Source organism: Stegodyphus dumicola, chromosome 6 (genome assembly GCF_044657685.1).
Source record: "Stegodyphus dumicola isolate Sdum_Otavi_A_Nest chromosome 6, ASM4465768v1".
NCBI classification, from domain to species: Eukaryota; Metazoa; Arthropoda; class Arachnida; order Araneae; family Eresidae; genus Stegodyphus; species Stegodyphus dumicola.
Genome location: NC_140773.1, coordinates 201167213 through 201193872, shown reverse-complemented (window position 1 = coordinate 201193872; position 26660 = coordinate 201167213). Strand labels below are relative to the sequence as shown.

At 30.7% G+C, this 26660-nt stretch overlaps 2 protein-coding genes across 8 annotated transcripts in view; one reads left to right on the top strand and one right to left on the bottom strand.

Annotated features, from left to right (window-relative positions):
• LOC118199305 (axin-1-like) overlaps positions 1-7569 on the top strand; it is a 137520-nt gene extending 129951 nt beyond the window's left edge. For all 6 annotated transcript variants that reach the window (XM_085819345.1, XM_085819340.1, XM_085819341.1 and 3 more), the window contains one exon: positions 1192-7569. In XM_085819345.1, the coding sequence (XP_085675471.1) occupies positions 1192-1333 (142 nt within the window). In that variant the 3' untranslated portion in view covers positions 1334-7569. The remainder of the gene's footprint in view (positions 1-1191) is intronic.
• Positions 7570-14542: 6973 nt separating this feature from the next.
• Positions 14543-25537, bottom strand: Pmm2 (phosphomannomutase). Of its 2 annotated transcripts, none has more exons than XM_035371129.2 (7): positions 25375-25537; positions 23145-23262; positions 21162-21238; positions 20989-21080; positions 17660-17759; positions 17496-17571; positions 14543-14903 (listed from the first exon to the last, which is right to left on the bottom strand). In XM_035371129.2, exons 1-7 carry the CDS (start codon positions 25435-25437, stop codon positions 14683-14685), a joined length of 747 nt encoding a protein of 248 aa, XP_035227020.1. In that variant the 5' UTR covers positions 25438-25537; the 3' UTR covers positions 14543-14682. The 2 variants fall into 2 exon arrangements, with proteins under 2 accessions (XP_035227020.1, XP_035227021.1); XM_035371130.2 differs by lacking the exon at positions 25375-25537 and adding an exon at positions 25235-25368.
• Between the last annotated feature and the right edge of the window lie 1123 nt (positions 25538-26660).

Below are 26660 nucleotides of genomic sequence, written 5' to 3'. Positions count from 1 at the left end.
GAGGTTGGGATATGCAAATGATTAGGATTTCAGCGCATTTAGATGATGCAGGAGGGAGAAACAACGTATGAAGCACTGCATAAAAGAAAAGTTGTGTACTGGATTTCTCATTCAGAAAGCACTTTGTAGGGTCGGAGTTTGTGCAGAATATTGTATTATGCCTCAAATAATAATAAGAAATGCTTACCAGCAAATGTTAGAATTCAATAGAGGCAGAATCGTTGCCTTTCGAGAGTGTGGATAATCGTTCCATTATATCGCCCATCACGCTAATCGCCACCCAACCACTGTCATGCAAATATGGAACCAGTGGGTTGCTGAGGGTCATACTGAATAGCATACAGGATCTCAACACCTTCCCATGACTAATGCCCGAGAGGAAGATATAATTATGAGATCAGCCCTGCAAAACCATACAACCACATAATGGACCATTAGTAAAAAAAAGGACTTGTTTGTAGTGCGCCCGGTATCCGCTCGTGCGGTGTGTCGACGTTTGCAGCAACGTGAACTATGAGCACGGCGACCATTACTTCGGCTTCCTATGAGAATGCAGCATAAAGGGAGACGGTGACCCTGATGTACCAAATGACATAGTTGTATACAGGACTGGCACAATGTTCTGTTTTCAGATGAGTTCCGGTTTTGCATGCAGTATTCTGATGGCCGTATATGTGTCTAGAGGCTCCGAGGAGACTGCATGTCGCCTGCTTGTATTTGATTCCTACATAGGGGCTCTGCAACTGGTGTGATGGTTTGGACAGCCATTGGATATGCTCTAGTTTGGATCACTATTTTAATTAAATGTATTTCTTTGATAATAACATCCATTTAAAATTTGTTTTTAAGTTAATTGAATATTGTAACATATATACTGGGAGGCTGTACTTCTGTGCAGTTATTCAAATAATAAATAACAGCAAAGTTAACAAATCAATTTACAAAAAATAAACAAAGTAGCTTCTGGCCCATTTCATTTCACTCAAAATTACAGAATTGATTTTCGGCCAAATGTATTCTTTGGTCTTAAAAAAATTAATTTCATAAAACTAGCATCTGAAACATTATATGTGACTGAAAGTAAATGTTAAAAATATATATATATATTATTAATTAGTAAAATGTGATTTGTGAAATTATTTTTCTTCTAAAATTACGTGCTGATTTTATGTTTTAATGTTTATTTTTTAGGTATTTTTTCAAGAAAGCCAATGATGATTTTGGCACAGGAGTAGTCTTTGAGGAAATTACTGAAGACCATGATATTCTTCCACTCTGGGAAGGAAAAGTATTTTGTGTTATTGAGTCAGAGGATAATAATTCAACCATGTAATTAGATAACATTAGTGAAATGGTTGAATTAGATAATATAAGTTAAATTTTTATAGCACTGTGATTAACTCTGAGAAATTCTCAAGTTTCAAGGATTTTATGAAGATTATGAACTTATGAGTGAGAGACAATTGCCAAAAAAACTGCAGTTAAAAAATAAACAATACAGGAGCTTACATTCATCATATTTTCAGACATCATCTTTCATTATTATGTTCCTGTTTGCTATTTGTGTGACTTCAAAAAATAGACAAGAAATATAGCAAATTCATAAGTTTTTTGTATCTATATGTATTATAATATAAATTTGAAATGTGCTTAGAACAAGTCTGTTTTTATATACAAAATATTTAGTACAAATATAAGATGTGAGATTATTTGCAATTGCCCCGTGTAAATTTCATGGATATTCCCCCCCCCCAAATCTTACTGCTCTCTCTCTCTCTCACTTTGTTTTTAAATCAATAGTTATCTTAAATATGCATAACAAATAAGAAAACAGTACAAAAAAGAAATTTTCAAATATTTATTTGAAAATTATTAAAGTTTATGTAAATGTGCAATGTATAGTTGAGTTTTTATTTTTATCTTCCGAGATAAAAGCAAGAAGTTTATTATAAAGCTCAACAAGTTTTTAAATACAATCATGTTTAAAACATTTTAAATGAAGTTGAATTTGTTTGTGCTGTTTATATCAGATTTGTTTGCGATTAATTTTCTGTTAATGGGAGAAACTATTAGCTTTTTTAAAGATTATATATGTAAAGTTTTTCAAGTACTCATTATAGAGACAAGGCTAAAATTAAGGGTTCTTATCATAAGTTTAGGATAGTCATTTTTCCTGCTGGAGGATAATTTTGTTTTTCTTGCAAATAAATTCTCCCATTTTAATGTTCAGGAAAATGGAATTACTATTTTTAATTATGGAAGTTTATGGCTGCTGATTTGCTTGCACACAGTTACAATTTCCATTGAGTAAATGTTCAGCTAGGTACTTGCTTGAAAAACTGCAGAATACATTATCAAGAATACTTATATTTTAGTTGCATTTAATTTTATCAGAAAAAACGTTTAAAAAAATGGGAGCCGTCAAACATTTAATTGAGGATAACTTAAATGTGTTGTTTAACATAGGATAATTTAAACAGCATATTAAAAAAAGATAGAAGTTATGGATTTGCATAAATACAAACTTTTTCCCCTTGTACAGAAATTTAAAAGTTGAATGCATTTATACATGATTTTTAAAACTGGCATTTACTATTTATTGTGCATTAAGTTTATTGGTTAAGTTTTTTAGAGAGGTTTTAATTTTTTGCATCCTTAATACCTTCACCATGATTAACACATTGAACTATGCATTGTATAATATGGGAGATTTAGAGGTTCTCATTATCATAATCAAAAACAAATATGCATATAACTAAAAGGGCATTTCTTGGGCTGAAAAAAAGAGCTTTCTGACTGGAAGTTTGATTTTCTTTAATCCCTTCAATCTTTAAAATTGTTTATAAATGTATCACAAATAAGATTAGTTATAATTTTATGAAGTTTAAGGGTTAAAATATTTTCAACCTAGTTTACTGACATCATTATTCATGTAGTCCTCCCATAAATTGATATGATCATAGCTCAGTCCTTCCTAAAATTTTATGCATCATCATGAGTATACCATGATGATGCATAAATACTACCAGAATGAATTATATAGTGTTGCAATTTGTAATAATTAAAGGAGAATAAAATGAAATGTTGCTGATTGCCTTTTGAAATTTTTTAAGATTTAAATATGGTGTTATTCTAGTATGATATAATTTCTTTGAGGGGTTAAGCTTAAAATTAGTGCCTTCTGAATTTAAAAGTGCCTTTCATCTCCCAATCATCATCTCAAAATAAAGAGCATTGTGTATTCTAAATTTTAAAATAAATTCTTGGTCCACTGTATGTAAATTTTATTATTTTTAACTTATTTGGATCGGCCTTTATTTTGTTAAAGTGCTGTGAAATATAGGCTGCCCTTAAAAATCAGTGCATTTCACAAATTAATTTTTTAATTAATAAATTAAAAGACAATTAGCACAAAAATATGTAAAATTATGTAATTTCACAATTAATGCATAAATATTTTTCTGTCAATTATATCTATTAACATAATATATCTAACTATCTAAAGATCCTACTAAATGTCGAAGAGCTCTGAATTTCCTTCCATCATAATAGCTTTAATGAATCTCGGTAATCTTTGCTGTAAATCAACAATATTTTTGATTGGTTGAAATGCAGTACAAATGTTCATTGACCTGTATATAACTGTTACAAAAAGTTTTTGATATTTGTAACCCTATAATACTAATTTTAACCATTGACTTATTTTATCTAATGATTATCTAAAAAAGATCTTTCATAGAAAGAAATATTCTTAATTCAGACTTCATAAATTGCATGTTCAGAAGAAACATAGTGAAATCCAAGATGTGAATTTATTCTTTTCTTTACTGCTCTTTTGAAAAATTTTAATACATAAAATATTAAGTAAATTTGTGTATATATTAGTTTTCTAAGTGAGCTTGGATTTTATAGATTAATATTATAAGCATATTTCTATACTATGAACCAGACATCTTAATACTTCAGACTTATCAGTTATATGTTCATGTGGAAATTTTAAGGCTGCATTATTTCTATAATCTCAACAAAGTATATGTTCTATAAATTCAGATAGAATTTACTCATGAAATTTTTGTGAATTAATTTGTGCATGGTTGTGTATTTTAAATTTAAAATATAGTAATTCTTAATTCTAATAAAAAGCTGAGTTTTTCAAATTGTGCTTCTCTAAGCGCACTTTTCTTTGACATGATTATAAGGGGTGCTTAATCTACAAACTGTATAGTTTCTGCTACTTAATTGTATAAGAAAATATTAAATTTTTTACTAGTCTTTGTGTAAAGAGAAGCACATTGTTGCCATGCAAAGATGCTTATTTATTACTGTATAAAATTCATTACATGTTTTCATCACCCTTTTTTGCGTGGCAACAGTGGAACTTCTGTTAAATGAGATATTTATTTGAAAATGTGAGATATATTGATTTTTATGGATGGATTGCAGTTGTTGTTTCTTTGGAACTAGACACTGAATTTTAAACTGCCACATTAGGATTTAGTGTTAACAGAAATATTTAAATTGGTTCTTCATGGAACAGGGTATCGCTTAGTTACACTGAAAATTTTTTTGCAAGCTTATGCATGGAGGTAAAAACAATGAAATACATTCCGATGACCTCAGAAATCACTTGAGTTATGCAAACAAGGTCATTCTTCCTTTTCTTCTCTTGCGGAATGTATCTCATTTTTAGAATGAGGATGTGTTATGTGCAATTTTGTGAAGGAGCAACATACCAATAAAATTTCAAATGCAAGAAATAGTATTTAAAAAATGAAACAAATATAAATTAAAATTAAAATTTATTTTGTTTCCTAATCTGTAGGCTATAATTTGTAAATAATTCTAATTAATTGCAGTTGTGTTGTCGGTGTTATTTCTACACTTCAGAGTAGGAATGATATAAATTTAAAACCTGCCAAGATGCTTATGCTCCATGAATTTTCATATGCTTTTTAATTCTGGGGATGCATGTTAACTTAAAAGCATGAGAACACATTAAATTGGGGGGGGGATAGAGTAAAAAAAAAATTTGAAAGGTTTCAGATTTTAAATTACATCTGAAGGGGCATTTTTTAAACATTTTTTCTGTTACCTTTATTTATTAAATATCACATTCGTCACACTTAAACCATAAAATTCAGTTCAAGAGCAATATCGCAAAATAGTTTTAAATTGAGCATATCTTTAGAGTTTCTGATATGCAGGCTCACACGCAGGAGGTAAAAATGTTTTTTCTGAACAACGTTGCCATTACTCGCTTTGAAATCCTTGAGTTTGTTAATCAAAAATTCATTAAAGATTTACAAAATATAAAATTGGTAATAAAACAAATTTCAAATTTGAGCTTCCATATTCGCACTAGTGTTATATCATTCAAAATTCAATAGCTCTGTGTACCGTTGTTTTTTCACAATGCAAGAAATATGCATACATTTACACAGATTTTTCATTATTTAATTTCTTCAAATATAATGCAGGACTCTTACATTTGGTGGCAACAGTTTGAAAAGTGAAACTGACGTTTTTAGTGAACCAACACAAAATCAGTCGCAAAACGAAAACGATAGTCCTTCAGGGCCCCTTTGGACTAAAAAAGTAAAATTTAACATAAATCATACGGGTAAATTGACATTATAAAAAAATGAAATTCTGAATTCGGCAATAAATAAAAGCTTGACCATAAATGGTTACTCAAAGATGCAACATTAGCAAAAAGTGAAAGATAACCATTTTTGATGGTTTTTAACTCAGGATATCTTATTCTAAAATCATGCCATTTAAATCTGTAGAAAGTTCTTTGCTGTATTTTGATTTAATTCTAATCATTGGAGTTTTTAAATGTTCATTAGTTTTTTTTAAAAAACTTTTTAGCAGAAGTTGTGTTAGAATATTATAATTGTTTTCGTAATGGAATGTTGAAGTACATTTTCAGAAAACATTTTTAAGCTTAGATGAACACTGAAAATTTATTTTATTATTAGACAAGATTTCTTGTTAAACTTATGACCCCCCCCTTAAATTGATTAAGAATTACTTCTGAGTAAGTTGCATGCAGACAATTATATCTATTTGCATTAAGCTTTATTGCATTCTTGAAACTACCTATCAAATGGAAATACAGTATAATGGATAGAATTTCAGTTGGAGTTACATTGGCTTTGACAATGACTGATGTTATTTGAAGCCAAAATTTTAATACTGAGTGAACTCCATATATTTCAAAAACCAAGTCTGTTATTCTAGAATATTTAAGATAGCTTATGTTAGCAGCAAGATATTTTTCAAAAGATTAATATAAAGTAGTATGTACTTGTCTCAGATATCGTAATACTTAGTAGTAGTAGCAAATGAAGTGTAAAACAGAAAAGAAAATTGTATTCCCAAGAAAGTTAGTCTTGATAGAGACAAACTGTTTACAAAATAGATGTGAATTTGTACAAATAACCTGAATGGCTTTAAAACAAATATTGATAGAACTTTAAGCATTTTTTTTTACAAAGTAGATGACAGTACCCCCCCCCAAAAAAGTAAACAAATATTACTACTACTTGGAGCAGCATATAAAATATGTGTTACATGATCATTGTTCTTATTGAATTGTTATACCATTATTTCCAATCATTAATAGCAGTAACATTCTTAATAAACTTATATTTTAAGTATAAAATTATTTTTAGAAGTTTGAAGTTACTAATTAGCTAGTATTTTATGCCTTTTTAAAAATCAGTAGTCTTGTAAAATATGGTGGTATAGATATATGTTAAACAAATTCAAAATATGGAGACACTATAATATAAACCACTTTTTACATTTAAACCACGTAATGATAAGTTTGTTATTAATTGTTTTCTCAATAACTGCAGTTTTGTCACATTCTTAAAAATGCATATACATTACTTAGTACATATAAAAATCATTCAGTTACTGTCACTGATAGTTCATCATCAACTTTGTTGCAGTAGCTACATTTTCATTGAATTTGTATGTATTTTGCATCTTAATATACAAATACTAATACAACCTTAATAAAGTATTTCCAAAAATACTTTTATCTTAAATTTTTAAAATATTATTAGTTTTAATAAAAGTTTTAAGAAATTCAAATTTCTTTTAATACATCTTAATAAGCTGATTTATTTCTCTTCTGAGTATTTCTGTGTAAAAAGAAATATTTGTGTAGACTATGTTAAATATTTATACTGTTTATTCACAAATCCCTATGTGGCAGTAATATCTCGTACATAATGTGAGCTAGCTGTGTCTTTTTTTAGTGTATGGGTCTGTTTCAAAGACACAAGACTTCTGTTAAAGGGTCTTTGGTCATTTAAAGTAGTTATGTACACTTGTTTTAGTTTGCAGTTACAATCATTATTTATGCAGGGATTTCATTGTATTTTTTGATTGTTAACCTGTTTAAATGTTAATCTAATGTAAATATTAAAATGCATGTAACAGATTATTTTCTATAGTATAGATTTCAAAACTAAAAAAGAATATGTGAAGATATTTTTAATAAATCATATCATGTAATTATTCAATTTGTAAATAAAATTTGCTTTTTTAATTGTTCATCTCTGTGTGCTTTTTTAGACAGCAAATTAAATTGTGCAAGAAGAATGTTTTAACAGTTAAAAAAATTCTTTAATTATTACAAATTTTTATTATTAAAAATTCTTTTTTAATTAATTATAAGAACGAAGTCTGTTTTTCAAATTAAGCTGTTCAAGATGAGAGAGAATTATGATGTTTTCTTTTCTTTTTGACTACACAGTGTTTCTATTTGAGATACATCTCAAGAATAAGATGTTTTAATGAAAAACAATCAAGGAGTGAATGGCAAACTTAGGTTATTTTCACCTATTAGTAATGTTTTCATTACTAATAGGTGAATTCTTTTTGAATCTGAAGGGAGGAAATTCAAAAAGAAGACTCCAACTACTACGGATTCTTTGTAGTTTTTTTTTTTTTTCCCCCTACGGAAATTCATGAAAAACTATGAGCTGTGAAAAGTAAGGAAAAAACTATGGATTTTACAGAAACAGAGTAGGAGAAGCAGTACGCAAAACAGATCCAACTAATGCATCTGATGATTGGCTGAATACTCGTGTCATCATATATCACGTTGAGTACAAAACTGGTTTTGAATAATAGCCAATCATAGATCAGTAACTCCAACCGTTTATGACAATAGTTCCGTTCCCCCACAACATCTGTCTACTGTGTCTGTCTCCCAGGTTTGTTGCCGCTGCGTGTTTAGCTTGCTTTCAGCTCCATTGTTTGGATTATGGCGAGAGCTTAGCGTGTGTCTTGTATGGGTGTATTAAATACAAAGTATTGCCTACTGTAATGCTTGCTGTCTTAATAATACCTCATTCAAATACAGCTTGTGAAAGAATTTTTTCTATTGTTAAAAAAAATCAGACTGAATTTCGACCAAATTTAGGTCTTAAAATTCTTGAAGCAATTTTGATTGAAAAAATAAGTATGCAGGCAAATGAACTGTATTATAAAAGAAACATTCTCAAAATCAGAACTTAAGCTTACTAAAAGCATGCTACATATTAATCTTTGCATTCGTAAATTATAAGTATTTTTTTAATACTTATATGTATTACTCTTGGTTATTTAAATTTTATTTCTGTGCGGATATCAAATCCAGAATAAAGATATATGATTTATGGATTCTAATTTTTTCTTTGATTAGTAGTGATTTAAAATACTTGTTTTTTTTTTTTTTTTTTCCTTCATATAATAGATTTAGTGGTATACGTGAGGTTTGAAGAGTTAAATGAAAACTTCTAATTAAATTTGCATATAATTTACAAGGCATATTTTTAATTATTCAGTTTTATATGTATTATATGGATTTTAAATGTAACAAAATTGATTACAATTAATGATTAATTAAAAGTTAATGAATGGTTAATTACAACATGTGTTACGAACACATTTTCAAAGTTGTGAAAATGTCGTTCGCGCGTTGACTACTGACAAGTTCTGCTGCAGGTTGGAGTCTATGCTAATACTGGAAAAAACATTAAATAGAAGGAAAACAAAGAAAGCAGTGTAGTAGATGGATGCTTACTAATTCTTTCCCAATTCCTGTCTTCTTTTCTTTGTAACTAGCCTGCATATTTATGGTGAAATGCCGTTGTAGCAATTTCCAGTACAGAGATTAGATTGTTTTATGTTCTGGATTTTGCTGGGGACTTGTCGTAGAGGGCTCAATATTGTTTTGTCGTAGGACTATTTATCAAAATGTCCTGCCAGAAAGGTTACCTATTTGAAGACTGCATTAAGACAATTATGGATTTATTGTCGCCGTCTTCCAACTGGTTTTTCATGACTAGTCACACTATGGATCTCGATCAGCCACTGTTGAAGTTGTGACTTGTTTTGTGTGACCAGATTAACCAGCTCATATTTTGCTTTGAGCCTGAAAGAATATCAGCAGCTTTCTGTGCAGACAGTGAATTGGTGTTTCTATGTAATTATCCTTTCCAATGACATATAGTGATGTCATATTTTAGGAGTCTCGGTATCCACATGGCTAGCTGGCTTTCAGGATTCCTAAAATTTAAGAGCCAGTCAACAATGTATGATCTTGTGTTGAGCAGGAATTTTCTTCCATAGAAGTAATGGGAGAAATGTTCTATGGCTTTAACTATGGTGAGAAACTTTTGTGGTGACGCAGTAATTTTTCTCCAGTTTAGATAGACACTTGCTCTAGTATTTTATTATTTTAGATAGACTTCCTTCAATTTCTGAAGCACTTTTCTAATATTTTCTAAATGCTCTTTAAAATGTTTTCAGATGATAATCATGTCATCCAGGTATATCAGACAAGCTACGTAATCCAAACAGCATCACCTCAAACTGTAAAGTCCTTGTAAATACCATCTTTTTTCGGTCATCAGGGTCTATCTCTGCCCACCAATATCCACTCTTTAAATCAAGCATCGGAAACCACTTCCTTCCAGGTAAAAGTGTCCAGAATGTTGTCGATTCTAGGAAGGAGGTAGCTGTCTTTCTTCTTAATGTCATTCAACCGGTGGTAGTTAATGCAAAATCTAGTTGAACCATCTTTCTTTCTGACCAGGACAATGAGAGAAACCCAAGGATTTGCGAAAGGCTCAATAACGTTGCCTTCTTGCATGTCCTTTAGAAGTTTTCATACATCTTCCTGTTTACCAATTGGTGGACATCTTGGATATTGCTTGATTGATGGATGATCTTTCGTATCAGTTCTATGCTGAGCCAAACTAGTTTGACCCACATCAGAAGATGTACAGAAGAAAACATTTTGAAACTCTTGAATAACACCACATTCGGTAATACTTCTGTCATCATCACTTAGATGTGCATTCTGCAATGCTCTTTGAAGATACAGGTCGTGGAGGACTACTGGTTCATTTAACACAGGTCACTGGTTAAGTGATAAGGAGCATGGCGAGCACTTCACCTTATCACTTATGTTGGCAACTTTCACCAGGATGACGGTTCTCAATAAGTCAACTAGTATCGAGACTACTGGTACTCATTTTGGGCTGTTACTGTTCTTAACATATTCTATTACGCATGGATTTTATTTCATCTTTAATTGAAAACAGGATTATATCCTCAGAGGCAGAATGCAGTTCATTATTATAAAGACCAAAGAAAAATTGTATTTTCTTAAAATGTCTAATCCAAGTATGCAAGGGTGTATAACATCTGCCACATATGCTGTGTGAGGTAGGTGGAACTTCTAAATGTTAATGTTTAATTATCTGTCAATGTTGATTTTATCGCCAGACACAATCTAGAGGGTAATGCAGGGTGGCATTCAGATGAATTTGCCTTCCGGGTGTTGAGCCAGACCCATTCAGATGATTAGCTCTTGTATTGCCTTCTGGTTGTTGAGCCAGATCTATTCAGATGATTGGCTCTTGTATTGTCTTCTAGTTGTTGAGCCAGATCTATTCAGATGATTAGCTCTTGTATCAATGATCATACTGCAAAGAAATCTATTAATATGACCCATGATGAAAAGCTCATTATTGCCACCACTCCTTGCAGAAATCTGAAGTGTTTTAAAATGGGGGCTTCTCAATATCTGGTGCTCTCTGCCCCACAAGATGACCTCTAAATAGTTTCTCTCCTCGTTGTTGGGAACAGTCTCAGCTTCCATGCTTTGGAGATTTCTGCAGTTCATTCGTATGCCACCTTCAGCATCGCAGTTCCAACGTTTCAAAGTCAGTTTATTACCACTCATTTCCAAGCACTGATACCTTGAGCCAGTTTGCCTGGTTAAATTATCTATATGAACAGTCACTTGATCCCCTGGCTCCTAGATTTGAACAGCTCTGATTAGGTGGCAGTTTCTTTGAGTTGCTTGATGGGGTTCCTGTAATTTTATGGCATACAATAAAGCATTACATCCTTGATAAAGGCATTCACGGGGCTTTCTGTATCTCAGTATTCCGGATGACATCAATGAAGTAGTGCAGAGAGACAGGATTTCTTCTTGTTTCAGTTGGGCAATTCGAAAAGGTGAGATGAAACAGCCTTTCATCATCCATGGGGAGCTCCTGGAGTGTCTCCGTGGGCTTCTGGATACGAGATTTTAACTGAACTGCCTGCTACAGTCTTTTAACCATACCACATTAGAGATTTGGCAGGAGGTCTTTCCATCATAAGTGGGGGAGTGGGGATGGCATGTATAAAATGAAAGTATCAGAATTTTGACCAGCTGTCATTATGGATGTCTTCAAGCTGTTAACTTCCTTGGTGACAGCAGGAGAAACTCTATCATCATAGATTTGTTGTGGGACTGGAGTTCTTTCCTTTTTTTAAACGTTCTTCGATCTGTTGTTTGACAGCAGAAACTCTCTTCAGATTTTCCAACTGTATATTCAAGTGTGTATATTCTGCCTTCGATAGCCTTGAATATGTTTTCCATTATGGCAATAATTTCTTTTTTCATTTACTCTTGACCTACTTTCATGTTTTCTTTAATAGATTCTTCACCGACATTCATCTTTTCTTTAAATGCAGTGAAGGCTGCCAGCAGCCGTCTGTTGCTCCTCTATCGCTCTTCTCACCATCATTTAATCCCACTTCTGACACCAAAAACTGTTGTGTGAGTACAGTTTCATAATGGATTGAATGAACACAGAACCAATGATAGCTTGATCACATTTATTTTAACAAAAACACTCTACAGTTCTAGAACATTCTACAAAAGTACTCTTACAACTCCTCTCAATATCACAGAGTACGATAAGTAGTTACACTTCAAACTACAAAGAACATTAAACACTGCACAATGCAAAGCACATCTAAAAGGCAAAGCTCTCACAAGATTTTGGTATTCTAATTTAAAAACTGGGAACTCATGCTCTCTCTGGGCTTGTATAATTTTGCCCTGGTCATCGAGACATCTACCTTCCATTTCTTGGAGTTAGTAGAAGGTATACATGGTTAAGTTACATATACGAATCAGTTATAGTACTAATTAGTTACACAGGAACTGGACCAAAATGTTGCCAAGTTTGGCAACAAAAATTAGTCACCAAAACCATTGCCAACCAAGCCATGTACCACAATGTTAAATAATCTTGCCCTTGTAACCCTATTTTTTCGGGAATGCTTCATTTTTTCCCCACGCATTTAATGTTACATTATACAAAAGAAGTTCACATATAATTTCACAAAAATTATTTACATATATACAGAACTTTGGAAAAATACTTTCATAGGGTCCCCATAAATTTTACCGCCAGATGCCCCAAATAGGCTTAATGCATCCCTCCACAGAGGACAACTTTTTAAATTAATCTGCCAGAAGAATTTTGATAAATTCTAGTGTGACAGAAATAATAAAAATATGAAAATAAAGGTAACAATCACCATTTATTATATTACTTATGATTAGAATCTTGACAAATCACAGTTTGACTTTTGAAAATGTGTTTATTTCTACGTTCATTTAAAAGTGACGACCACCTCAAGAACTGCTGTATTACTTTAACGTTTATTACAGACAACTCTATTGAGGCTAATTTTTACTTAGCTTTTTTACACTCATTTTATTGGGATCAGAAATGAAGAATATATTTTGGTTTGGGAAAAAAAAGAAGGGTTCTTCGATGATATTTATTAACAGCCCTTTCAAATGTAACACTCACTGTAATGTAATGTGGTAGCTGACCTACCAGTTATATGTAGTTTGCCATAATCTTTGTAAATTGCATCTAGTAATTTACAAGTACAAATAATATAAATTATATCCTGCCATAACCTGGAATTCTGCTGTTACAATTATCTCATTTGGCTAACGATATCATCAGAACAAGTCCATGAAGTTTATTGCAGCTAGGTGCACACGATTAAATCTGTAAGAGGTCTTAGGCACTCTAAGAGTGACTTTTATAGAGCAGATGAAATTTTTAAAATTTTTTGCATCTTTGATCTTGATCATAAAGGATTCAAACAAATAAAAAAATAGTCAAATGTGGCAATACAGTACAAAGTCTTTAATCCAGACTCATTGGGACTTCAGCAATTCCGGATTAGGGGTTTTTTTTGGATTACAGACCATCAATTTAAATCTTGTAGGATGGCATGCAGAAATTATAAAATTAAAAATATGAAACTGTAATTTATGAAATAAATAACAATTATGATCTAAAGGATATCAAAATTTACAAAAAAAAAAAACAAGCTTACTATTTATTTGTTTACTTTATTAAGCATTTCTTTCAATGTAAGTTGTTTAAGTTGCTTCGTTTTATGTGCTAATACTTTCCCTTTAATTCTATAAACAGACATAATTTCTTGTCAGTTACTAAGTTCCGCTGTTCAAATCCCGTAATTGCTGTGCCGAGGATACCGACTAACTTGTCAATCGAAATTTTTTCGTTTTCACTAACCTCTCTGTCACTTTCTTCATGTCTTTATCCACTTTTTGTTTGATGGACATTGAAACATGCTTTCGCTTTGTAGATCCTTTGACAGCTCCAGAATCGGAAACTCTTTTTGACATAATCGAAAGTTCAAGCTTACTTTTTATAAAATTGCTCTAACAGTCTGCAAAAATTAATAAGTTGGATCCAATTAGAAAATTAAGGAACAACGCAATCTGCAACATTAACTGAAATAGATAATTAGATAATTTTAGCCTAGCTTATATCGTCCGTTATATATTAAACATGCATGCATAAACACGTATGCGCATGCGTAAACATATTATGCGCATGTGTAAATGCATTATGCGTTTATGCATGTGCAGAAAGTTTGTAGCTTTGAGGTCCGGATTATGGACGTCCGGATTAAAGACTTTGTACTGTATTACAAAATATTGACAAGACTGGGAAATTTTGTAAATGTTATTCTTTTCTTTTATTTGGTCTAATTAACAAGCTGCAAATGGTTATCTGCGCAGATTTTTCAAACCAATTTCAATAAAGAAATTATAAACCCAAACAAGCAAAAGCAAACTATTTGAAATATGTCCAAAAATAAATCTATTCTTATGTAGGTACATTAATACGAAGATAAAGACTGATTACTGAAATTTTTTATTTTAAATAAAATTCTTAAAAAAAGTAGCTTTATAGATATATAAGATGAATAGTGAAAGCATCATTATTAATTAAAATATCTGACTGACATTATCCATTTACTATATTAAGTTCATTGCTATAAATGAAATAGTTCTATTATTTGTTGCATCGTATCTTCTGGACTTTTAACAGTGTGGCCTATGACATCTTTATGGTTGAAAATTTCATAGTCATTTCCACCCTTCGAAGTTTTATCACCAAAGAAATAAATAGTAGTGTATCCATCATTCTTCAGATATTTCAAGCAATACGTTTTATCCCAGCCATCGGGAAAACAGTCAAAACTTATCTGACCACCTGAAATTAAATTTTCTTATAAAAAAACTCAATCAAATAAAATTTGCAAAGCATTTATAATTTTTTTAAGTAGAAAAATGTAATGGAGTTAAATATGCATATAAATGCTAAAAAATGTTTCCTGTCTGATGGCCCTTGAAACTGATAAAGTTATGTTCAAAATCCCCACCAAAGTTGCAATTTAGCTCAATTTTAAATACTAAAAGATGTCTTGTGACTAATTTTGATTACAAGAGAAATAGATATTATACTTTTGCTACTAGGTAAATATTTTTTGCATTCTTTTGATTTATCTCTTTTGGGAAAATGACCCCATGCTATCAAAATTGAAACAGTCTACAAATTCTTAATAGCAGACTGCTGAAAAGTTACTACTTGCTGATTTTTCATTTGGTTTTAGATGACCAAGAAATTAATTTACAACTTTTTCAAAATCAAAGAAATTGCATCTTTCTACCTGGTGTGGAATTACAGAAAAATTCTGGATGTTTCCATTATCTCCATAGGAAATCTTGATCTTGCCCACTATGAAATAATCATGTTTTAAGCATAATCAATGAAGCACACCATTTGGTGTACTGCATGAGAAACTGTAAATTAAAGTACTGTTTTTACTTTTTGTAATAACATGCAATCAATATCAATATATATATGCAAAAATTAATATTTTAACAGCTTGTAAACATTGATTTTAAAGAAAAACTAATCTTCCAACAACTGTTTCACCAAAGCACTACATTATATATGAAAAAACTATAGTACAGTTACTGGATCTTAAACATATCATACTTTTTGATATAGATGGTATAAAGATTGATACAACATGATATTAAGTGAGGCTATCCCACTCAGTTTCAAACTCAATATTTCTTGAATAATTTGGACATTAACCAGGCTATCATAATAAAATATGTCATGAGATCATAACATGTATATAACTGGCCACTATTTGTCTATAGGCAACACTGAACCTGAAGCACCATATTTTGAAATGTCCTGGCCAGTATCTCCACTGTCATGCCTTCATTGCTTCATTTATGTTTGTTTTCCTATGATTTGTGGCTTGTCTAAATTCTGCATTAAATAGCTCCACGAAAAATAACAAATTTAAATTGAGTGAATGTGGTAGCCAAAGACCCTCTGAAATGATACATATAACAAAAGATGATTAAATTTAGCCCTACTGGCATATATTTTTTCTGTAGGAATCATTGCTCAATTAATTTATAAAGCTGTTTGAGATTTCCGTTCTTTTACAAAACTCTTGAAAATTTCCATATACACAGGTGCTAAGTTGATAGCTCAGTTCATACATATAAATAATAAATTCTCCAGTGGACTGTTTACATTCTGTTTATTTAAATTCACGTCTTTTGATTCATGCACATTTTATCTCATATATAACTATGAGAAATCATACTCGAAGATCCTCGATTTCATTTAGCAAACACTTTCATTTGTTGTTAATCATAGTCTCTCTCTCTCTTTCACAAAAAAATCTGAGCCAAGAGATGTACACACAACTTTTTAATATGCAGTTAAGCCCAAATAACAGGTTTAACAGGTTCTAACAATTGTACCCAAGAATAGGGCCAATTTTGCATTGCTGGGGTATCCCATATTTATTAAACCTGAACCTTTTGGAATGGATTTGTGGATTTCACCAAGATTTTCAGTAGATCAGATATAGTAAATTTCAAAATTAAAATACTTAGAACCATGTTTTATCTGAGAACCAAGTGAAGTCCAAACATCAGTGAAGCAATTGAGGCAGTAATAGTAGATGAAATCCAAACCAGGGCCATTTTAATGTATGTGCCTGCTGGGCACTTGCCTGGCGCCCCACAAGCAAAAGGCCCAATGCTAATCCATTTATATTTAATTTCTGTGAGTGGCAGTTGTAGGGACACCTGCAGAGGGACCCATAATGCTGTTAAGGTGGCATTGGTCTAGATATTGAGGTAGTAACAGTGGATGTACTGATAAGATCATTACGAAATGTGTTCTACGTTTAATGTTGTCTGGATACAAATGATGGTCACTTTCAGCACTTGCTATGACATCATCACGCTTCTTATAAAAAGAAATAAGCTCATTTCAAATTTTGTACCAATATCTTCAATTAATGTCAAAATTATTAAAGAAATATGAACCCTAGTAGCAGTGGAATATTACATGTATCATAAAAATTAAGACAATCATAAGAATGTGTGTGTATGTGTGTGATTATGGCAAAGCCTCGAGGGCTATCTGCCTAAGGGGAGGGATGCCTTCGTGGAGGACTTTCTAAGGGAAACTGGCTCGTATACACGTTACACATGGGGAAAACCACGAAAACGCCCGTGCAGCCAGCCCGTTTGCGAGATTCGAACCTCGGACCGAACTACCAGTGTTCAGCATCTTTACCGCTCGACCGCTGGTGGGCCAATCATAAGAATGAAAAATGTTGTTTTCATAAACATATAAATTGAAATATTTTTTATTCATTAATTAAGCATTAAAATATATGCTTCAAATTTGAGAAATTTTATCAAAATGTAATGCATTAAAATTTTTCTTTCAAACTGCTTGTTAGAATAAAAGTCGTGTTACCTATGGAATAAGTCAATCCATTGTTTGGAAATTTTTCTTTGATGACACTAACAAATTTTTCTCGAATTTTATGCTCCTATGAATTAAAAGAAAAAAACATATATTAACATATATGAAAAAGGAGCACATGAAGAGAAAAAAACATTTTCTAGCAGCCTTCTAACCTTATCATATAATGCAAATTGATCTCGTTCAGCTTGACTACAACTTCTTCCAACAGGGCAGATGTTAATGAGGCCAGAACGAAATTCTACAAAATTTCCACTGCAAAGCAAATAAGTATCAATACTCTATTCAATGAGAATTAAACATGCAATTCATTTATAAAAATTGTTTACCAAGCTTACTTTTAAACAGTTTTTAAATTAAATTGCAGAGAAAAAAAATCTTTTGCTTTCTTTAGTAGCAGATTATTTACAGAGTTGAATTTCATGCAGATATTATGTATTTAAAAAAATTATACACATAATAAATAAATCTAAACTTTTATGTATCTATTTTATATCATTATTTTAATTAAAATATAGTTTGAATATTTCAAATATCAAAACTTTGTTGATAGCAATAATTTTCTCTTAAAAAATTTTATAATTTTAAAAATAGTTGCATACTAATTAATAACAAGACTTAGTACAAGGGATGATTTACGAAACAAAAGTACTGGAACAAAATAATGTCATAAGTGATAAATCTCTTTGTCAAATCAATGCAATTTAAGAAGATTTTAAAAATTCCAGTACTCTTCTGCTATCAGCACCATATTCAGAAAGGTATGTATGTATGTGCATATATTTGTACTATTTACACAAACACACACATACCTGCATACATACATATATGAATACATTCATTCATCCATACATGCATATATATATATATATATATATACATAACGGTACCAAAATTCCATCAAAATTTGTATAATCTTGCTAAATCTTTAGCAAGATATTATAATTCATAGTGTACAATTTATCCAATGATTCAAATGAATATATTTCTTAAAAATGTCGAAGCTTGTTAGAATTTCTATTTTCTTACACATAAATAAATATGCATTTAATAAAGAACTTCATTTCTACACTTAGAAGTTAGAAATCTAGTGGCAAGTTAGAAATAATGAACAAATATATATATAAAAAAAAAAAAAAAAATAGAGAAAACAAAATAAATACTCCATTACAATTAAATGAAATAATAACAAACTAAAAGCTGAGTAAATTAATAACAGCATGATATGGTATCTGATATTTTGTTATATTTTACAGAATACAGATATAGTATTCTGAATAATAATTTTTGTGGTTTGTTAAAATTTTGTTTTGATTCTCAGCATATTTAAAAATTTCTTGATGGATTAGAATAAAACCTAATACTTTCTCTTCCTGAGTGAACTGTATATTGATATCAGGTATTTCTTCCCTAAATGCTGAAGGATTCAAGCATATTTTGTGTTTCTCAGAGAAAGTCAGGCATACATTCAATACCCAGTATTCTGATAAACTTCCAGAAAAAATGCTGCGTGAAAACTTTTCTACTGATATTACAAACTCAATTTCTAAATATCAAAGTGATGACAGTTGTCAAAGGTAGATTAAAAAAAATAAGCATTATCTACAAGTTATGCACTTATAGAATAAATAAATGCATTTAGGGTTTACCTGACATGCGAGTTTAGATAAGACAGTCTGAGATTTGTATTTAAATCCGCAGCAGTATGCAGGATTGTAAAAGTTTGGAATTTTTAAACGAGAGTGACTGTCTACCCAATTAATCAATTTTACCATTAAATGCACCACCTCCAGTACAAATGTTTTTTTAACTATGAACAACACATTAGTCTCCATAAAGGCATTGATTATAAATGTCAACTTTAAAAGAAAATTGAAATCTGGAAGTGAATTCCAAATAATCATGCAGTGATTTTTATGAACATATAAAATACAAGATAGAGTTTGCAAAGAAAATATACGAGAGAGACAAGAATAAGACTCCCAGCCATTCCCATCATCCTACTTTTCAAAGAATACAATAAAATTTGGTTAATCTTTGGATTATGGTAACTTGGCGATTTTTTGGCAAATATTTGGCGACCAACCCTGCTACAGCAACCTGCTAGTTTTTGTTTGGATGCCATTTTGTTCTCACAAAGTAAAGGCATTTTTTTTTTTTTCTTTTACTCAACATTTTTTTTCAGCAATCTGCTAGCCGAATTACACTTATGCTAGAACTTTCATGGAACAAAAGTGCTTAATCATGACGAAGATTAGGTGCGGAATTGGGAGAAAGTGCAGAATCGCAAACTGCTTGCCGCGTTTTTAAGAATTGCACATACACGGTATCCATGTACACGTCGACCTATTTTCACTCAAAAAAAAACATCCCAGAATTGTACAAAAATAGCATTGTGCACACTCTTGACTTTATCCATGTACACTGCTAAAGTCCAAGCTAGTAACCTTTATCGCCTTACCAAAATGTCGCCAAACTACCTGTTACCATATTCCAAAGATTAGCCTAAAATTTATGCTGACTAAATGTAATTTGATTGACAAGCTAGAAAATAAATTTCTATGCACTGTTTTTCTTCTTCATTATATAAAATCATTAAACCAATCTACCTCAATATATCATTATATTTTATTTAAGTGCTTTTCATCTTCAAGTTATTGAAACACCAAATAAGTCTACAAAATTATACAGCATAAAAATATATAGTGTTACTGAATGTGACACTTCTTTATTAAAGTGTTCACAGCATTCAGTCACCCAACTGCCAAATTTAATACCTAGTCTCTAATGTGTCAGTTTCTGAAAGACCATGCAGTGGTTGCTTTAATAATGTTACACATTTTATACTAATAAAGCACAAAATCTGAGATTCGGACTCGCCGAACTTTGGTAATTCTGAATTAGAGATTTTTCTGGTTATTGGATCAACAAGTGACAAATAATATGTGTTTACATTCAGCAAGTTTCCTACTTTCAGGTGAGAAACCCGTCCTTATACCTAGCTTCAGACAGGACAAGTGAAAGTACTTGAAGGAGGCTTTTTTTTAATAATACTTTAAAAACTGTCATGCTCAAATAATTTAATTTGAAGATAACAAAAGACAGGTTATTGGCCCAAGAATGGATGTCTTCATTGAGGACTTTATAAAGAAAATTGGTTCGATTCATTTATGCATCAGAAAAACTGTAAAAACCAACCATGCAGCGTGGCTGTTCACCAAGAAACAAATCTCGATCTAATTCCCAGTATTAAGATCTTAACCAATTGGTAGCTAGTGGAACTCTCCAATAAAATTATATATAATTTTTTCTTTTTAATCTTCTGAAGGGAAAATTACACTAGTTTTTAAAAATGCAATAAGTATTTCTTATTACATTGAGATTTTATTTTTTTAATAATTTTTGGTTATCTGTATTTTTACTAGTTAATATAACCACATATTTAGGACAAATAGAATAACAAATCATGTGAATGTTCACTTACCGTTTAACAGGTAGGACTAAATCTGACATATAACGTAGACAAAAGTTGATGAAAGATTGTAGTTTTTCTTCTCCCATATAATCCAAAATGTTCTAAAATTTTATTAGTATATATTTATAATTGAAAATATATTATAAATATATTAATTATTTTAATATTGAAATTAAACATACCTCTTTTGCTAGTAATTTTCCATTCTTGTATGCAACAAGGCCATTTTCAGCAAAAACATAATTATACATATTCACAGCTACAAATCAAATACCTACATAAATATCAACAAAGCAGTAAACAATAAACTTAGATATATATATATATATATATCAATAAACTTATATAATGTAAGGTGTATCATTAAAAAATAAACAGTACAATTAATTAAAAAAGAAAAAAACCTGCCAGACAATGAAAGGTTTCAATTTTATTTTATATGACAGTTAGTTAAAATATTACTAAAATTTAGGTAGATGCAATCAACATTAGCGAAAGAATAAGCAGTGATATTTAAAATTTCATAAGAAACAGTGATACTACTTGATTTTCATGGCCCCTGCGACTGCCAAATTATATAAATTTCATGAAATCATATACGGTCAAAAGTCGTTAATCTGGACTCGTCGGGACTTCGGCGATTCCGGATTATAGATCATCAGTTTAAATCTGGTAAGATGGCATGCAGAAATTACAAAATTAAAAATATGAAACCATAATTTATAAAATAAAGAACAATTATGATCTAAAGGGTATCAAAATTTACCAAAAAAAAAAAAGGTTAATATTTATTTGTTTACTTTATTAAACATTTCTTTCAATGTAAGTTGTTTAAGTTGCTTCGTTTTTTATGTGACAATACATTCTCTTTAATTCTATAAACAGACATAATTTCTTGTTCAGTTACAAAGTTTCGCTATTCAAGTCCTATGATTGCTGTGTCTACTGACTAATTTGTCAATCGAAATTTTTTCGTTTTCAGTAACCTCTGTCACTTTCTTCGCTATCGGAAGCGAATTATAATGACGAGGAATTTGATTTAAATCATATCAAAGACGGAGTACATCGAGATGAAATACTACATTTAGTAAGGAATTATAAGCCAAATAAAATAAAAACATCTGCCCTGAAGATAAGGATAATACTGACAGATCAACTTCCAGTTCATTGCGCGCCACGGCGTTAAAGATAAACAAACGTTAAAGTTTAGATAAACAAAGGATATGCCTTTATCTATTTTTTGCAGCAATTCCACTTTTTGTTTAATGGACTTCAAAACATACTTCCACTTTGTAGATCCTTAACATATTAGTAAATATATATCAGAAATTCTATTTGACATAATCGAAAGTTCAAGCTTACTTTTATAAAATTGCTCTAACAGTCTGCAATTAATAAACCGGATCCAATTCAAAGATTAAGGAACAATGCAATCTGCAACATTAACTGAAATAGATAATTAGATAATTTTAGCTTAGCTTATACCGTCCGTTATACATTAAACGTGCACTCGTAAACGTATTTTGCGCACGCGCACACGCATGACGCATGAGCAGAAAGTTTGTAGCTTTGAGGTCCGAATTATGTTTGTCCGAATTAACGACTTTTGACTGTATTGCATTATGTTTCGGATATCATTTTACTGGGGAAGGCATTGTATGTAAACAGGAATGGCAAAAAAATTTCACCACCCTGAAGCACATTTTTAACCGCTCTACGTACCGTTGCTTTATCACAATGTGAGAAACATACATACATTTATGCAGATTCTTTATTATTTAATTTCTTTAAATATAATACAGGGCTGGGATATGGCAATCACTGGGATACGGCAGGCATAATTTATAGTGAGTAGTTTAAATATTGCTCCCTTTTGATAATAGGGGCCTCGAAATCAAGTAATACCGAAATAATTATCATACTGTAAACACAAAGCAATTACATTTGATACATATATAAAAAAATTATACAGCTTTTTAATTTTAAGAATCTGATTAAAATTTGTAATTTATCGGTAATATTTTACTTTTTTAATGACACTGCTAATATTATTTAATCATATTATATATGACAAAACTTCAAAAATGTTAAAGCAGAATTTCATTTAATTGAATATATGTAAATTAAAAAGAATTATCTAATAACAATAATAATGATAAACTTACCCTCAAAACCCTCCCCCATTTGTTCAGTTATTTTTTTTAGATCTGATCCTCCAACTAGTCCAACAGGCACTTTACTTTTCAGTTTGCCAAGTAAATCTTTCATTTCAGCTGCTATTGCCTTCAGAAAAAAAAAAAAAAAAAAACAGAACATGATCTCATCTTCTAGTATGAATCTGCAAGAATTCTAAAAATAATTATTCATTTTATTGCTCATAGCAAAATAATCCAATCATTAATAAAAATATAGTGCGAAGGTTTCTTTGGGATTCAAGAACAGAATCACATTAAAAGTTCATTTAACTTGAAAATGTTAAAAAATTAAACATTTGCCTTCTTCTAGATAGCAAAATATACATAAACTTATATTAGAGCAGGCATGTGAAATTCAAATTGCATGCAGGCCATATGCATAATCTGGAAATGACCGAGGTGACATTTTTTTTCTTTACAAAATGAAAATTTTATTAATAAAATAAAATATTTTAAATAAATTTTAAATTTCACTACCTAAATATTTGCTACCAATGTGACATAAATGATAATATTATAAAGGGGAGGAAATCAAATTTCAATTTTCTATGAGAATCTAAAGTTTGATACTTGCAAGAGTTATTTGTTGGTTACACTTAGCAGTTCAAGCGTACTGAGAGCTAAATATTAAGTTCTTAGACTGACTTTTCTTTCAATAATTACAGCATGTTTAATTAATCATTAAATAATTTACTTAAATTTAAACTACAGATAAACAACTTACGAAAAATTTCTAAGCTTTCACAAAAACTTTTCCAAGTGGAACAAAACTTGAAAATAAATAATGACAACTTAATTTTTTCTCTTATTTATTAAATTTTTCTTTGCTTCATCACAGACTGCAGACACCAGTCTGTGATGAAGCACTGTTCTTATCAATTTTAAACTATAAAAAAAAGCTGTATGCATATAAATGCAATCCGAAACAAAATGATTATTCTAGTGCAAAAGTTCATAACTGAGCTTATTTATTTTATATTTTGGACAAGTAAGAATAAAAGTTAATGAAATCCATATCTTTACATCAATGAACAAGATTTATATCACACTGTAAATTAACTAAATTTATAGATTTTCTGGCATGCTGTTCATTTATAATTAATTGAATAATATATATTCAAACCTTCAAATATCTAAAATTTTGAAATCTTTGTAACACCATATTTGCAACTAATACATAATTAAATGTCTTTGGGAACTGTATGGGGCCCATAGGCCACCCGTTTTACACCCCTGTATTAGAGAATACATTTGCTTTTATTACTGATCATGTTGTGCTTAAATGTGGATAGTAACTAGGGCTATAAAAAGTAGGAAAATCAACAATACTGGGGTGAAGTGCAGAACTGCCCACTATTTGTTCGGCACTTTTCACAAGAGTAAGAAGAATTGGATTTTTGTCAATTTGCTTTGACTTTTTAACAACAGAATTTTGTGTATATGAAATAAACAACAGATTTTTGTTGAAACAGATTGTGAAAACTGATTTTTGTGTATATGGTTAATTGTTGTTGTGTATATGGTGTTGTGTATATGGTATAAGTCGAGGGAGTGCGCAATGGCATTTTTGTGCAATTCTGGGATATTTTTTAATAGGTTGTTGTGTACATGGATACCGAGTTTGTGCAATTCTTAAAAACGCACCAAGCAGTGAGCGATTCTGCACTTTTCCCTAATATTGCTTGTCACCTTTTTTTTTTTAACATGGACTTTTACGGTAGATGTTTAAAATATAATCATATAATTATATATGAATATAATATATATAATTATATGAATATAATATATTCATATATAATGATGTCATAATAACTATATATAATTACTGGTCATGTCGCACTTAAATGTGTATAAGAATGGAGGATATAAAAAGTAGAAAAATCAACACATAATATTGCTTGTGTTATCACTACTTTTTTAACATGGACCTTTTACGGTACATGTTTAAAATATAATTATTATACATATATGTCACATTACCTAATCTATATATATCTATTTTAAGTCATGTTAATATACATTAAGATATTATTAAATGATAACAATTCAAAAAAACATACATTTTCCCTTGCACAGCACTTATATTATAGAATATCTTTGGGCAAAAAAATCTTAAAACCATAGATTTATAACTAATAAGCATATTCAAATGCTCCAGAAACAATTAAATTTATCTTATTTAATTTAAAAATATTAATACTTGTCTCGGCTTTGTGAGTGTTCCATCAACATCAAAAAGACAAACAGTTTTTTCGTCCATCATTAGCCAAATAATAAAGATTTATCAGGTAAAATAGGATTAGAAAAAATTACACTCTCACAGAAGCAACCAAACACCGCTTATATGATGTGTCACTTTATCAGGAGACATAAACAAAACGCATGTCAGTCAGTTAGCTAAAATGTTTAACTTCTGCGCATGACGTCATTATCGAGCCAAAAAATTTCACATTAAAAGTAATTTTAATTTTAACATCCAAATGAAAAGCATCAACTGTTCACAGATTTTCTATTTCGTATTCGGAACCTGCTATTTCATTATTATACCTCAACAGTTTCTTGATCCTCTGAATTATATTATAAAATAAATTATTTCTGCTCTGTCGAAGAAGGAATATTAAGTACTTTTTTATTGTGCGCTTACATGTTCTGTGAGAATGTATGTACAGTCTAGAAAATGATATATAATTAACACCTTTATCTAATAATGAACTTCATTATTATGATTCATTTGATGCATTATGATATAATGGAAAAAAGAAAACGCCTGAATATCTACCACAAAAGATAAATAATTTTAATTCCACAAATTACTAAATCTACTTTAGGAATAATGGTAACAGAAAAAGTCCTTCGATATCCTGAAGGAACGAGGGCCTCAACTTCGACACAGATGAAGTTTATAATGACGTCATTGCTTTCTGATCATGGACCTTATAAGAAATAGACCCACACAGATCGTATTGTATTCTTGAGTGTCAAGATGCAGAAACACCTTTTCACTCGACTTCTGATAAAGATCGGGTGGGGGCAGAAAGAGAAGGGTGAAAGGAGTGTGTGAGGCGGATAAAAGAGAGTGAGGTCCACACTAGCGGCGGCGAGGGGGGGTGTCAAGTTCAGAGTCGTTATAAGATGTAGCCGCGGGTGGTAAAACCGCAGAGTCAGTTTTGCGTGAATGAGTCAATTAAGATTGTGATTCTTATGTGGGAAGGACGTCACAAGGGTAACGATGCTTTTCTCTGGGACGCGGGGAGTGTCTGAGAGTGCTAATAAGGCTATTACTGTGGGTTTGTACTGAATAAAAGAAGTTGACGGCTAATCGTTTAATATACTCTTGAATAAGTTCGATTCGAAGGTCTCTGTGAATATAGATGTTGGGAATATACCAAGGAGCATTGATAATTTCTCTTAGAATTTTATTCTGTAGAATTTTTATTTGCTTAATATTGGTTTTAGCTGCATGTGCCTAGATCGGTGCTGCATAAA

Bases quoted from the DNA above. Each gene is read 5' to 3' on its own strand.
- Pmm2 (XM_035371129.2), bottom strand. From the start codon at position 25,437: ATGATGGACGAAAAAACTGTTTGTCTTTTTGATGTTGATGGAACACTC. The intron at 17,760-20,988 runs GTAAGTGAACAT...TTTGCTTTGCAG, and splicing joins TTAGTCCTACCTGTTAAACG to TGGAAATTTTGTAGAATTTC. The intron at 17,572-17,659 runs GTTAGAAGGCTG...TTTAATTCATAG, and splicing joins AATTTGCATTATATGATAAG to GAGCATAAAATTCGAGAAAA.